Here is a 15625-nt window from a genome sequence, read left to right as displayed (position 1 = left end):
AGGGAACTTATGGATAGTATTGAGTCCAGGATAGAGGCATATAAATTAGCCAAACAAAAACTTGAGGATTGAGAACAGTTTAGATTCCAGCAATGTGAAACAGAGACCAATTTAAGAGGGGGGAAAGTAGAGAATGAAAGTAAGCTTGCAGGGAACATGAAAACCAGTAGTAAAAGTTTCTGTAGGCTTGTGATGAAAAAATGATAATTGAGATAAATATAGAAATTTATAATGGGAGATCAAAAAGATGGGAAATTAAATATACACTTTTTTTTAGTTCCATCTTCACAAAGGAAGGCAATAACTCTTCCAAAAGAAAAAGTGGAGGTTTTTGGAGGGAGTAGGTGGTGGGCAGGACAGGTTCTCTTCTCCAAAATTCCCTACCCCCTTTTATTTGCAGCTCCTCTTACACCCACCCCCAGTCTTGAAGAAGGGTTACAACTGAAATATTGACTCCTCCACCACCTAATACTGTCTGGCTTGCTGTGTTCTTCCACCTTCGGTTTGTCGTCTTATAAAAGATATTCTAGAGCACCTGGAAGATAGGACAGTCAGCATAGACTTCTGAAAGGGAAGTCATGCTTGACAAATCTGCAATTTTTTTGAGGGCATAACTAGTAGAGTTATGCCCTCATAAGCTAGTGAATATGGTTTACTTTATTTTCAGAAGGCTTTCAATAAGATTCCACACAACAGATTAGCAGGCAACATTAAAGCACATGGGATTAGAGTTCATGGACTTAAGTGGATTGAGAACTGACACAAATTGCTGGAAAAACTGAGCAGGTCTGATAGTATCTGTGGAGAGAAGGCAGAATTATTATTTCAGGTCCAGTGACCCTCTTCAGAACTAGACCACAAAATGTGTTTTCCCTCCACAAATACTGCTGGACATGCTGAGTTTTCCCAGCAATTTCTGTTCATGATTTGCAGTTCTTTGGTTTGTTTTGTTCAGATTGAGAACTGGTTCACAGACAGGAAGCAAGAGTAGGAATAGATGTCTTTATCCAAGTGGCAAGCAGTGATGAGTGGGTCCTGCGTTGATCAGGGCTTGACCTCCAGCTTTTTAAGTTCGCAGATGAAACAAAGAAATGAGGAGGATGATTGTGATTTGGACAAGTTCAGTGAGCGAGCAAATACTTGACAAACAGGCAGGCAGATTATTATCTATGTGGCAGTAGCTTGGGATACAATGAGATCTTGGTGTCCTTTACACCAGTTGCTGAAAGTAAACATATAGGTGCAGCAGGCAGTGGGGAAGGCACATGTTATGCTGGCCTGCACAGCAAAAGGATTTGAGTACAAAAGCAGGGATACCTTGCATGGAGGCTGGTAAGACCACACCTGGAGTATTGTTGCAGTTTTGGTCTCCTCCTCTGAAAAAGGATATTCTTGCAACAAAGGTTTACCAGACTAATCCCTGGGATGTCAGGATTGACCGACAGGGGGAGACTGGCTCAATTAGAACTATATGCACTGAAATATAGACGAATTAACCTATAAAATCTACCAGGAATAGACAGGGTAAATGCAGAAAGCGTGTTCTCAATTAATGGGGAGTCTTAAACAAAAGGTCACACTTTAAGGATGAGGGCCATGCCTTTTGGGATTGGGATGAGGTAAAGTTACTTCACCCAGATGGAGGTGAGTTTATGGAATTCACTGTTGAAGTCAAAACATTGATTCCAATGATCCAAACATGTGAGCCCTTCTCCCTTGCACCAGCTTCTCAGCCGCATATTCATCTCCTCTGTCCTCCTATTCCTACCCTCCCGAGCTCGTAGCACCAGAAGTATTCCAGATATGACTACCCTAAAGGATCTCCTTTTTAAATTCCTTTCCATTTTTCTATATTCTCCCTTCAGAATCTTTATCCTTTTCTCTTCCTAAGCCATTGGTTCCAATATATATATAATGACCTCCTGATGGTTCCTCTCCCCCTTGAACATTCTGAAACCTCTCTTGAGATATCCTTAATCCTGGCACCAGGGAGGCAATACATCATTGAATTCTCGCTGCTGGCCGCAGAAACATCTATCTATGCTTCTGCTTAGAGAGTTTCAATCACAATTGATTGTTTGGAACCCGACGTACCTCATTACATTAAAGCCTGTCTCAATACCAGAAAACCTAGCTGTTTGTGCTATATTTCCCCTGAGAGTCCATCACCTCCTACATTTTCCAAAGCAGCCTATTTGTTTGAAATGGGCATAGCAAAAGAAGAGTCCTGCACTACTTGCCTACCATTCCTGGAGTTAACCCATCTACCTGACTGTATCTGTGGCTTTTCTCCCTTCCTATAACTTCCATCCATCACATTCCTCCCCTCTCCAGCTCTCGTAACTTCCACATTGCCTGTAACTGAAGTTACAACTGATCCATGTGATCTGATCGGATTCACAATCAAAGACGCTTCCTGCAGACATCATCATTAGTAGCACTGAAACTCTCCCTAAACTCCCACATCTGACAGGAAGAGCTTGCTCTAGAAAACGGTGCTGTCCAGGCTAACTTAGTACTCATGGTTTATATTTTAAAAATTCTACTCGAGAGACAGAGATTTCAATGAAACATATAATCAAGAAAGAACCCACTGCTCACTGCTGTGGACTTGCAACAAGGTTACACGTTAAAAACTATGCACTTATCTGTTTCTGTGCTGTGAGCTTGCCCACACAGGTTCCTCCAAGGTCACCTGTGAATTTCGCTGTTTGTTTATTTTTTCTAGGCGCACTCCAATGTCCAGAGATACATGAACTCCAAACAGCAAAGGCAGTAACTGTGCTAACTGACCCGGCAGTGAATCTGCAGTGTTGCTTTTTTTTCTCTCTCTCCCTCACTGACCATGCGCTTGCTACCTTTTGTTTGTCTTTCTCCCTTTTAAAAGTGCTGTGGTTTTGACTTTTTTTTCCCCCAAAGTTCCAAAACAGTGCAACAGTGTATAAAACAGTAATTGCTGCTCCTGGAATTCGAGGAAATCTCCTCAAACACCTAAAAATGCCTCAAAAAAGAAGCAACTCTTACAGCCATAATTTTTTTCCCATCCTCCATCTTGGATTCCCCAGCTTATGCAGTTAATGGTAGGGCCCTGGGGAGTATTGTTGAACAAAGAGATCTAGGGGTGCAGGTGCGTGGTACCTTGGAAGTGAAGTTGCAGGTAGACAGGATGGTGAAGAAGACATTTGCTACGTTAGCCTTCATTGGTCAGAACATTGCGTAGAAGTTGGGATGTCATGTTGCAGCTGTATAGGACATTGGTGAGGCCTCCTTTAGAATGCTATGTACAATTCTGGTCACCTTTCTATAGAAAGGATGATGTTAAACTTAACAGGTACAGAAAAGATTTTACAAGGATGTTCCTGGGACTGGAGAGTTGAGTTATAGGGAGAGCCTGAATAGGCTGGGGCTTTTCTTTCCTGCAGTGTCAGAGGCTGAGGAATTCCCTTAGAGGCTTATAAAATCATGAGGGGCATGGATAGGATAAATAGCCACGGTCTTTTTCCAAGGGTAAGGGAGACCAAAACCAGAAGGTTTCAGTTTAAGATGAGAGGAAAAATATTTGAAAAGGATCTGTGGGTCAAGTTTTTTTTCTGCAGAGGGAGGAGTTTATATGGAACAAGCTGCCGAGGAAGTAGTGGAGGCTGGTACAATTACAACATTTAAAAGGTACCTGGATGGGTTTATGAATAGGAACAGTTTAGAGGGATATGGGCCAAATGCTGGCAAAAAGGGAAAGGTCAGATTGGGATGGCTGGTCACTGTAGATGAATTGGATCGAAGGGTCTGGTCCATGCTATGGGACTGTTACAATTCTATAATGTTAATGTGGCATTCAAAGCAGCTACATGTGTTTTAAATATTTTACATTCAGAATAAATGAATAATATCAATGTTCTTAAAAGATTATGATTTCACTTTCCACAGCGTGCCAAATTAGCTTTGAATGACATTGAAATTGGGCAAAAAGTCATCTCAAAGCACAAGAATGGACGTTTTTATCAGTGTGAGGTGGTAGGATTGACTAAAGAAACATTCTATGAAGTGAATTTTGATGATGGATCCTTCAGTGACAACTTGTATCCAGAAGATATTGTGGTAGGTGAAATTCTTTCCGATACACACATCATGAAAGCATTTTTTTAAATTTAAAAGATTTTAATCTGCTGTTTGCATAATTCTCAAATCTTCACAAAAATGAATCTGCATCTTGAATGGTTACTGAAAATTTGCCTGATGTCTTAGAATAAATATTGGGAATTTTGAGTTTGGTCGTAATCAGGTTTATGCGGTGCTTTCATCCACCTTTTTGTGTTTTTAGATTAGATTATCACTACAGTATAAAACGGACCATTTGACCCAACAAGTCCACACTGACCCTCTGAAGAGTAACCCACCCAGATCCATTCCCTACCCTATATTTACCTGACTAATGCACCTAACATGGGGGCAATTTATCCTGACCAATTCACCTGACCTGCACATCTTTGAATTGTGGGAGGAAACCAGAGCACCCAGATGAAACCCACGCAGACACTGGGAGAATGTTATTATCATGGAAATGCTACATTAATAACCTATCCACTGTACCTGCTTAATACATATGGGAGTGGTCTTTCCCAATTTTTGTTAGCAAAAATTAACATGATAATTGTGATTTTCTTTTTAAGTTGTGCTATTTTTTCCAAGCCCTTAATGATGCCTTAATGTAGCAATGCCATTGAAATTAAGGCAATTTCATGTTTTCCCACTGAAGAGTACCTTGAAATAAACGTTGCTTTATAATATTACTCTTTTAAATTTACATTGTTCTAACGCTGAACTTGGACAGCTCTATTCTAATAGAAATCTAATTCTCCAATTTGCTGCTGATTTTCAGAGTCGGGACTGTCTTAGCTTGGGACCCCCTGCAGGGGGAGAGGTTGTACAAGTGCGATGGACCGATGGGCTGGTTTATGGTGCCCAATTTGTAGCATCACATGTTATACAGCTCTATCAGGTATGAAATAAGGCACTAGTGTATTGTGCATACAATAATAAGCCTGAAGTATTAATATGTCTATTTGTGTTAAAGCCTTGGTGCTAGGGATAGTTATTGTGGAATGCTTGGTGTCTCATCCAAACTAATCATTTGGATCAGAGGCAAACTGCAAAACTGAATTTGGGTTAATCATTTGAGTAGTTGATGTGCAACCAGGATATTGTCTGCATGTATTGGGATGCTGACAGACAGAAACTATTTTCTCCCCTTGGCTATTCAATATTATTAAATACTTGTCAAACTAATGCGTTATAAGTTCCTCCTACATGGTACCCCTCCTTAAAGCAATTGTTCAGTGATTTAAATCTACTTACGTAAGACTGACATAGGATGCTGAATTTCTGATTACAGAGAATGGGTTGTGGTCAAAACAGGTTTTCTCAACTTCTGTTTCTAATCCCTTGGCCCTTGATGCATACACTCGGCACATGCATAAATACATCTCATATAAAGCAAGTATTCAGAACTGAAAGTATGTTTTATATATGTGTGGCTTTCCATATGAAGATGATGTAGTGGAATTATCATTAGACTATTAATCCAGAGATTCAGATAACATTGTGTGCCCAGATTCTGATCCTGTCATGGCAGATGGAACTTGAATTAAATAAAAAAAAGTCTGGAATTACAAGTCTAATAATGATCATGAAACTGTTCTCGATTGACCAAAAACCCATCTGGCCCTTTTTAGGGAGGGAAACTGCTGTCCATATTTGGTCTGGCTGCATGAGACTCGAGACCCACAGCAATGTGGTTGACTCTTAACTGCCCTCTGGCAATTAGGGGTTAGCCATCATGCTGTGAATGTTCAAATAATCTCTGTTTTTGCACATGAATTACAGGAAGTTAAAGTTCAGGTGTAACAACAACGAGGAAAAGCTTTATGACAAAGAGATGGCAGTGTAAGAGTGAAGACGTTTTGCTGCAATTGCATAATGTCTTGGCAAAACTATACCTGGAGTACTACAGAGTTTTGGTTTCTACCTAAGGAAGAATATAGTGGCTTTAGAAGAAGTTCACCAACAAGTTATTAGGTGGATTCCTGGGACTCAAGGATGAGAAATTATGTTGCTCAAGTCTTAATTCCTCAAATGCTGAAAAGAAGTGATTTAATTGAAACTTAGAAATTTTGCAGGAAGCTTGGCAGGTATTAAGAGGATGTGCCTGCAGGCAATAGAGCCTAGTACTAGGGGATCACAGTCTCTGAATGAGGTTTTGGTGATTTTAAAGAGTTGTAAATCTTTGCTGTTGTCTACCCCAGTGTCATGAAATATACTTTTAGATGCAAAGTGAATTGAGTTACTGTGGGAAAGAATAGCATGATCATTTTGAATTGCCATTTGGACCAGATGGACGCCTCCTTCATTGTAGTTGTTTTATCTGTTCATTCCTGAGTTTCAAGTTTTTAAATGGTTTGACATATCACTTCCCGGTGCACACCTGACTCTGCTTTTCCATTTAGGTTGAATTTGAAGATGCATCCCAACTAATGGTGAAGAGAGAGGATGTATACACTCTTAATGAGGAACTACCCAAAAAAGTAAAGTCCAGGCTGGTTAGTATTTCATTATTCTATTATTACATGCCATCTGCCAAAGTACACCTTGTACAGTTCTGGATCTTGCTCAATTTATTCCTGCGAAAAGAAATGAATAACTGTCTAAGGTTTTTCCATTAGCAATGGTGAAAGGTTCCACTATGTCCGTTATAAATTTTTTAAAAAGTTTGTCTGCACTTTGTAATGTTCAATCAGATTGATTCCATTTGCAAATTTTTTTTTGTTTTAACCTAATCAAATGTGTAGCAGTCCAAAATAATAACTGCTTGAAACTTAGTTAAAACATTGAGTATTTTTACGGAGGGGATCATGAGTTTTGACTTGTACTATGCATTCATGGCTTTCACGAAATTTTCAGGATCACTTCTTTCAAGTAGAATCAAATTTCAGCCATTTGACATGGATATTAAACTTGAAATAATTTGTGATGGAGGCGTTAGATGGCATGAAATATTATAAAGTAGGAAATAGTAGAAAGTAATTTGTGCTCAGCAAGGCCTCTGATGTGATGAGATGATTTTGTTCTTGATGTTGGTCAAGGGCTAAAAGGATATGTGGAGTTCCTTATTCTTCCGATATACACCCAACTGACATTGGGTGCTCTGGTAAATTTTTTTTCGAGCTATTTGTGGAACCCTGCTTTTGTCAAAATTGGCTGCAGCATTTTACATCTTTTGTTGTACTTCAGAAACAGTGTGGCACAATTTGGATTGTTCTAGAGTTACATAGGATGCTGTGTAACCAAGCACAGGGAATTCTCTTAGCAAATCTTGGCAGCATCTGTGGACAAGAAAACAGTTAACATTTCAAGCCCAGTATGATTCTTCAGAACTGGTAGTTCAGTTTCTTCAAATTGAGAACTCTTTTGCTCTCCACAGATGAGGGGTGACCTTATAGAGGTTTACAAAATTATGAGGGGCATAGATAGGGTAAATAGGTAAAGTCTTTTCCCTGGGGTCAGGGAGTCCACAACTAGAGGGCATAGGTTTAGGGTGAGAGGGAAAAGATATAAAAGAGACCTACTGGGCAACTTTTTCACACAAAGGGTGGTAAGTGTATGGAATGAGCTGCCAGAGGAAGTGGTGGAGGCTGGTACAATTGCAACATTTAAGAGGCATTTGGATGGGTATATGAATAGGAAGGGTTTGGAGGGATATGGGCCAGGTGCTAGCAGGTGGGACTAGATTGACTTGGGATATCTGGTTGGCATGGACAGGTTGGACCAAAGGGTCTGTTTCCATGCTGTACATCTCTATGACTCTGAGATGCTGCCAGATAAGTTGCGTTTCTCCAGCATCCATTTTTCTTTCAGGTTTCCAGCGTCTACAATATTTTGCCTTTATTAAAATGCGCATACTTGGGCGTAGAACATTTTGGCTGATTTGATTGTAACCTCAGATTTGCATTTCAGCTATCCTGATAACCTTTCATGACTTGCTGAACGATTATCAGTGTACTTCATGAATATTCAAGGTCTCTATTTCCATCGTCTTTTCAGGAAGATAGTTCTAAAGTCACTCACCCTTCTGAGAAATTTGTCTCGTCTCTGTATTATATGGGCAACTCTTATTTTAAAGAGTTATCATTAGTTGCAAGAAGAAACATTTTTCTAAAAATATTCATCTATGAATCCTGTAAAGGGAACATTGAATGGGCACAAGTTATTGCTTATCCCTAATTCCCTTTGAGAATGTGGTGGTATGTTGCTTTCTTGAACCACTGACTTACAGACTTATTAACCATATCTCCTATATTCACACCCAAATCATTTTATTTCCATAAAATGATGAAAAGCAGTGGACTCAGCACTGATAGTTGTGGCACACTGCTGGTCACATGCCTCCAGTCCAGAAAACAACCCTCCACCACCATCCCCTCTTTCCTGTCATCAAGCCAATTTTGTATCCAGTTGACAAGCTTTCTGTGAATCCCATGTGATCTAACTTTATTAATTAGTATACCATGCAAAACCATGTTAAGAGCAATACTAAAGTCCATGAAGCTGCTCACATCATTCTTTTTGGTTGTCCTCAAAAAAAAACTCAGTCACATTTGTGAGACATATTTGATTTCCCACAGACATACCCATGCTCACTATTCTTAATCAGTCCTTGCCTCTTCAAATGCATGTAAATTCTGTTTCTCAATCTGTTCCAACAGTTTACCCACTACTGGTGTCAGACTCACTGATCTATAGTTACCAGGCTTCTCGTAAAGGCACAACATTTGTCACCCTTTAGTCATCTGGCACCTCACCTATGGCTATAGATGATACAAGTATCTCTGCTAGGGCCCCACTATTTCTTCCCTAACTTCCCACATCGTCCTGGGATACACTTGATCAGTTCCCAAAGATTTATTCACTTTTTTTTTAAGACCACCTTTTATGTAATGTGAATTTTTTTCAAGACACTATTTATTTCCCTGAGTTCCCTAGTCTGCCACCTCCAGTGAGTTATTTAATTGTCATGACTGGATGTGGCAGGACTGCAGAGATTAGATTTAATCCAATGGTTGTGAGATCACTTGTTGCTCTTGGCATGCCCTCTTGCACACTCCATTGAACCTGGGTTAATTTCTGGCTTGATGGTAATGGTTGAGTGGGGGCTTATGCCAGGCCATAAGGTTGCAGGTTGTGCTGGAATACAAGTCTGCTGCTGTTGATGCCCCAGCGCGTCATGGGTGCCCAGTCTTCAGGTGCTAGATGTATTCAAAGTCTCTCTCACTTAGTACGGTGTTAGGGCCACACAACACAATGGAGGGTATTCTCAATGTGAATGAAGGACTTTGTCTCCACAAGGACACAAGGTGTCTCCATAAGGTGGTCATGCTTATCAGTACCGTCATGGACATATGCATCTGCATTCAGCAGATTGGTAAGGATGAAGTCAAGAATGTTTTTCCCTCTTCATGCCCTCATCACCTGCCACTGATCCAGTCTAGTAGATATTGTCATTTAAGACACGACGAGCATAATCAGTTGTGATGCTGCTGAACCGCTCTTGGTGGTGGCTGTGGGAAATCTTCCACCCAGAGTATGTTTATGCCCTTGTCACTCTCTCTCTGCTTCCTCCAAGTGTTATTCAACTTGGCTGATGAATCAGCATTCCCCCAAGAGCGAACGGTAGGTGATAATCAGCAGCAGCTTCCTTGCACATGTTTGTGCTAAAGCAAGGAGACTTCATGGGCTCCGGTCAATGTTAAAGACTTTCAGGCAACTCCCTCCCAACAGTATGCCACAGTGTACACTACCTGTGCTGGATCTGTCCTTCCAGTAGAACAGGGATTGTGATGGTGTTGTCTGGGACATTGTCTGTCAGGTATATGATTCCGTGAGTGTGACTGTAAGGTGGTTATTTGAGTCATCTGTTGGACAATCTCCCACTTTTGGCACTAGACCCCGGATGTTCGTAAAAGAAGACTTTGTAGGATCAACAGGGCTGTTTCTGCTGTTGACTTTTCCATCTCTTGGTCAGTGTCAGGTTGTTGAGATTGACTTGCAAGGCCATTTCGGAGGACAATTAAGAAACATGCATATGAGACCAGGTGAGGATGGCAGATTTACTTCCTTGAAGAACATTAGTGAACCAGATGGGGTTTTCTGATAATCAACAGTGAACTCATGGTCATCGTTAGATTCTTAATTCCAGATTGTTTGTTTATTTTTTTATTGAATTGATTTTCCACCATCTGACATGATGGGATTTTAACCTAGAAACCCAGAGCATTAATTGAGTTTCTGGATTAATGCAAGTACACCATTGCCTCCTCAAATGGTGTCATTCTTCTTAGAGTCGTAGAGTCATAGAGATGTACAGCATGGCAACAGACCCTTCGGTCCAACCTGTCCATGCTGACCAGATATCCCAACCCAATCTAGTCCCACCTCCCAGCAGCCGGCCCATATCCCTCCAAACCCTTCCTGTTCATATACCCATCCAAATGCCTCTTAAATGTTGTAATTGTACCAGCCTCCACCACATGAGTTCGAGTTCGAGCTCGACTCATCCAGGCAAGTAAAGGATATGCCTTTTTAGATGGCAGACAGAGTTTTTTGGAGTTAGAAGGTGAGTTACTCACTACAGGATTCCAATCCTTTGACCTGCTCTTGTAGACTTAGTTTATGTGGGTATTCAGTTCAGTTTCTGGTTAGTGGTATTCCCCAGGATGTTCATAGTGCAGACATCGATGGTCATTGAAGGTGATAGGGCCTGGGACACTACCCTCAGGAACCCCTGCAGTAATATCCTGGAGCTGAGCTGACTGACCTCCAACAACCATAACTATCTTCCTTTTTGCAATGTATGACTGTAGCCAGTGAAGAGTTTTCACTGCGATTCCCACTGATTCTACTTTGGAGTTTCTGGATGTAATACATAGTCAAATGTGGCCACCTTGACTTAGAATCATAGAATCCCTACAGTGAGAGAGCAGGCCATTCAGCCCATTGGGTCCACACTGACCCTTCAAAGCGTATCCCATTGAGACCACCACCACCCCGCCCCCCCGTAACCTTGCATTTTCCTATGACTAATCCACCTAGTCTGCACATCCCTGAACACAGTGGACAAATTATCGTGTCCAATTCACATAACCTGCAAATCATAAGACCTCTGGACTTCAGTTTTGTAACCCATGTTTGAACCAAGGCTGTAAAGAGGTCATGTCTGTAATGACCTTGATGAAACCTAAATTGAGAATCAGATGGCAGGTTATTACTCGATAGCATTGTTTATGATGGCTTCCATTGCTTTGATAATTGAGGAGACTGCCTGATAGGGTGGTTTGATTTGTTCTGTTCTATATATTGTACAGGACAAAGTTTCCAAATTGCTGGCTAGATGTCCAATGTACAATGCTAGACTAGCTTGGCTAAGGCCATAGGAAGTTATGGAGCACAAGGCTCCAGGGCTGTTACTGGAATTTTTGTCAGGGCCCATAGCCTTACGATATGCAGGGCTTCAGCCATTTCTTGATATCATCATCATGGAGTGAATTGAATTGGTTGAAGGCAAGCATTATGATGCTAGAGACCTCTAATGAGACTGAGAAGGATCATCCACTTACAACAGTTTTCAGCTTGAAGTGTTAAGTGCTTCAGCCTTAGCTTGTACTGATGAATTGGGCACTTCCATCATTGAAGATGAGATGTTTTGAGGACTCTCCTCATACAGTGAGGCCAAATTAGGTGGTCAAGTGCAAGTCAATGTCCTTCTTTCTCTCTCTCCCACCACCTCCCGTATTGTGGTAGTTTTTGGCTGATGTTAAAACTATTAATTTATTGTTATTTTCATTTATTAGAATGTGGCAATGCTGCTCTTTTATCGAGGTAATGCAGTCCTTGTTTTTTTTCCAGGGAGGTCATAAAAGACATTGACTCCGAAAAGTCTAAGTTGAAGTGTTTTAGAGCCATTTGTTTAAAGCTAACAGATACTGCCTCAGGCAAAAGGTTTTCAAGTTTAAAAAACACTTGTACGATGAAAGGGGAGTGGCCAGTTCTTCCAGCTTAGCTTTACTCTGGTTTGATTTGGTTTTTGGTAGTCTGGCTGTTCGCCGAAAGCAGTCAGGCAGCTTTGAAGCTGCTGGACCCAAAGAAGCAGGTCCATGGTGGTTATCTCTGACATCTTTCCTGTACAATTGTGTTTAATTTTATCTTTTGGTACCAAGGGGTGTTTATGGGGTTTGTTGCAAGTATTTAGGACAGCATCATTAGGTTGGGATAAGCTGGTGAGTTTTCGGATAGATTAAGTTATTCTGTATCCTATTCACTTTTGTTTGTGTTTTATTTGGTAATCTTGTAAATACATGTTTTGTTTAAAATGAAGTGGTTTGGCCAACTGCATCCCTCCAGGAATATCTGCATTACAGTTGCTTAAATCACCTCGCAAACGTTAGGGTCTGGGCTACTTGAAATGTTTTGAGGGAGTCTGGCCTGGTCCATAACAAGGAGTACTTCCCTAGTGTGAACATTTATGAAAGTTTGTAGTTGTATATATTTAAAATTTCAATGTTTTATACGTGAAAACGAGCCAGGTTTGCACCACAGTGAGAATTTCACAAAGCTTTAAAAATGGCATGTCTTGTTTGTTTTGCAGTCTGTCGCGTCTGACATGCGATTTACTGGAATTTTTGCAGAAGAGGAGGTTGCCCCGGTGACAAAGCGACAGCGAGTTCTTAACTCCAGATATCGTGGGGACTATGTTGAGCCATCTCTCTACCGTGCAATTATGGAATAAAATTGCTATCATTACAGAAACTGTTCAGAACATCACCTATGGAAGCCATTGTGACAAACTTTGGTTTTCCAACTTGGTTGTATTGTAGATACATGAAAGCAGTTGAGGTGCAGCTGAATTCTAACCCTTTTTAGTGACAAAACTACCAAGGGTACCTCATTATTCACAACACATCCATTGAACTTGAATATTGAATATCTTGGGATTCAGCAAAGCTGTTTTCAAGCGTTCTTTGATCTTGCTCCGGACTCTTGCATTGTAAACGGCAAACTGATCTGGATCAAGGAATGCCTTTAATGGAGTCTTCAGTGAGCTAGAAATAGGATTGCAAAAAAAATGTCTTTGGGTTAGATTTCAACACTTACATCCATGTTCAGAATAAAAAATGCATTTACGTTTTAATACATTTTAATATTGCTGGTCCCTCTTTGGTAAATGTCATTAACATTTACATTCAACTATCAGTTGAAACCTATTGCATACCTGGTCTATTGAACATAAAAGTACTAACTTTGAAGATTGATTGATTGACGCATGGCTGTTTAACCATAGGCATAGAAGCATTCCCTCTGTATATAGGCTGTGAAGTTCTGGAAGTTGTGAATGGGTTTTCACCATATCCAGTCATTAGCCCAAAACTAGGGCCATCACCGGTGCTTGAGTTAAAACTCTTATCTGTATTTATAGGGGAAGTCTTAAGACTATAGTTTGGCTGAAATGATTAGACACAAGGTTTTTTAAAAGTTTCATCCCAACACCTCCATATTGTAGCTATTTACTGAGTGTTCATAATGAAAGTAAACAGAAAATTGACTTTGAATGGATAAGTATTAATGAAATCGCAAATGATTTATGAATGTCCCTGCCCAAACCAAGATCCCAAAGTCCCAAAATGCACTTCTAAAGATGTCTCCCATCTCTGTGAACCTCATGTACTGATAGACTTGTGTGCTGTTTTTACTTGTCACAAATTATATTTGTTTATTCAATGAATTATTAAATTTTATTCCAATATTCTTGCAAACTTAATTGCAGTGTAAAATGCTCCTTTCAGTTACTTTATTGGTTTGGTGTAGACTGTAGAAACAGACACTGGCTAAACGCCACAAGATTACTCGTTTGCATTGAAACCATGGTGCAACATTGTATGCAAATATTAAACCACCTACCATGGCTATTAATGGAATGGCTCTTTTTGCAGTCTACTATTTCTGGTATTTATTGGGTTATATCAATGCTGTCTTCTTTTGAGAGAGTTGGTGGAACAATAGAACTAAACAGGTATACCTTAAAAATGTAGTATATTTAACTATTAAAACTAGAAAGCCAGTTGTTCAGTGACTACATTGTATGTGTTCTTAAAGTCTTGTTGCCTCTAAATTCTTCAGTAAGAATCACTTTGTTCAGTCTGAGCTACGTTTTTTTTAAATGAAATGTAGTAAATTTGAAAATTATTTTGAATCTGTGAACAAAAAAGAAAATTTAATTAACAGTGGAAAAGAAAATGAAATGGTAGTATGAAATAATACAAGCATAATTCAGATACTTCCTTTTCCTTTTCTTAAACAGCAAACTCTGAAAACTTTATAAACTATTTTTATTCCTCTTGGTTCTTTTAACTTACTAGTAGCATCCCATTTTGGATGGTCACCTTTGATCCTACCTTTCTGAAAAATAATGCTTCCTCCAAAATTGACACTCTAATAACAGCAGAGTCCTGCAGATGCTAGAGATCTAAAACAAAAGTAATATGTTTGCTGTCAGGCCCCAGTTTAAATGACCACAGTTTCCTGGATGATGCTTTCTTCAGTGAAAGAATCCTATATCTCTATAACTTGATGGTTCTGCAACTATGAAAGACTGTCTGTGCAACCCATGTAAAAGTTGTGTGACCTGTTGAAAGATGAGTAATTTCTCAACAAATTTAACAGCTCTTGATGTGTTTGAAAACTTGGCTCTTTGATTCCATGTTATTTCACAAGTTTGGTTATTTATTGCAGCTCCCCTTTTTTTGAAAAGAGTCTTAAATTCTTTTGGAACAGTTTTGCACTCTCTACATGCCTCCATCCCCATTCCTCTCTTGAACATGTTTTAAATCATTGTGTCTAATCTAAAAGGCCCACAGTCTACACTACAACCACCTCAGGAGTCTGTACAGTAATTGATTGTATTGATCTATGAAAATGACTGTATTAGTTCAAGCAAACATGAAGTTTAAATGGCTTGCTGTGATTGTTTAGGAAAATAAGAGACATTGAAATGATTTGCAGTTAATAAATGTTTTTTGTCTTTGATTCTGCTTTGTTCCAATCCAGTCTTCAGATACACTATTGCTCCTATAACATATTTCTCTACTTGTGCTAAAATTTGCCTTGTTTGTTTCGATTATGTCATTATCAGGGCCAATTAGAAATTGTGACTTTCCTTCTATGGAAAGGAGTGAGGGCAAGAACTCAGCAAAAATAAATCCTTTAGTAAATCTACATGATCAACACTAAATTTGAAATAAGCACCCACATTTTTCACTGGTTGTCTCCTATGTGAAAATGCAAGACCAGAAGCTAAAATTGATTTTGTGAAGACCCCATGGCCATTGCCACTGAAAGAAGTGCATCTTGTCAAATACCCAGTAACTTCTTCAGTAAGGATACAAATATTTCCATATCCTAAATAGATGTTTCTTTGACAACATTTTTGGTAAGAGAAAATATTGACTTGTTTTTCTGTTTCTGAGCTAATATGAAGCTAACTGAAGAAAGAATAACATTTATCAAATTGATTAGTTTGAAAACT

General features: G+C 39.6%; 1 protein-coding gene across 2 annotated transcripts in view; it reads left to right on the top strand.

The window, feature by feature from the left end:
• Positions 1 to 15126, top strand: part of kdm4aa (lysine (K)-specific demethylase 4A, genome duplicate a) — a 67074-nt gene extending 51948 nt beyond the window's left edge. For both annotated transcript variants that reach the window (XM_072574535.1, XM_072574534.1), the window contains exons 19-22: positions 3925 to 4095; positions 4877 to 4996; positions 6501 to 6593; positions 12692 to 15126. In XM_072574535.1, the coding sequence (XP_072430636.1) occupies positions 3925 to 4095; positions 4877 to 4996; positions 6501 to 6593; positions 12692 to 12832 (525 nt within the window). In that variant the 3' untranslated portion in view covers positions 12833 to 15126. The remainder of the gene's footprint in view (positions 1 to 3924; positions 4096 to 4876; positions 4997 to 6500; positions 6594 to 12691) is intronic.
• The last annotated feature ends 499 nt before the right edge of the window (positions 15127 to 15625 follow it).

The sequence above is a fragment of the Chiloscyllium punctatum genome, chromosome 7 (genome assembly GCF_047496795.1).
Source record: "Chiloscyllium punctatum isolate Juve2018m chromosome 7, sChiPun1.3, whole genome shotgun sequence".
In the NCBI taxonomy this organism is placed as follows: domain Eukaryota; kingdom Metazoa; phylum Chordata; class Chondrichthyes; order Orectolobiformes; family Hemiscylliidae; genus Chiloscyllium; species Chiloscyllium punctatum.
The sequence above is the reverse complement of the archived record's forward strand: the minus strand, read 5'-3'. Positions and strand labels throughout refer to the sequence as shown.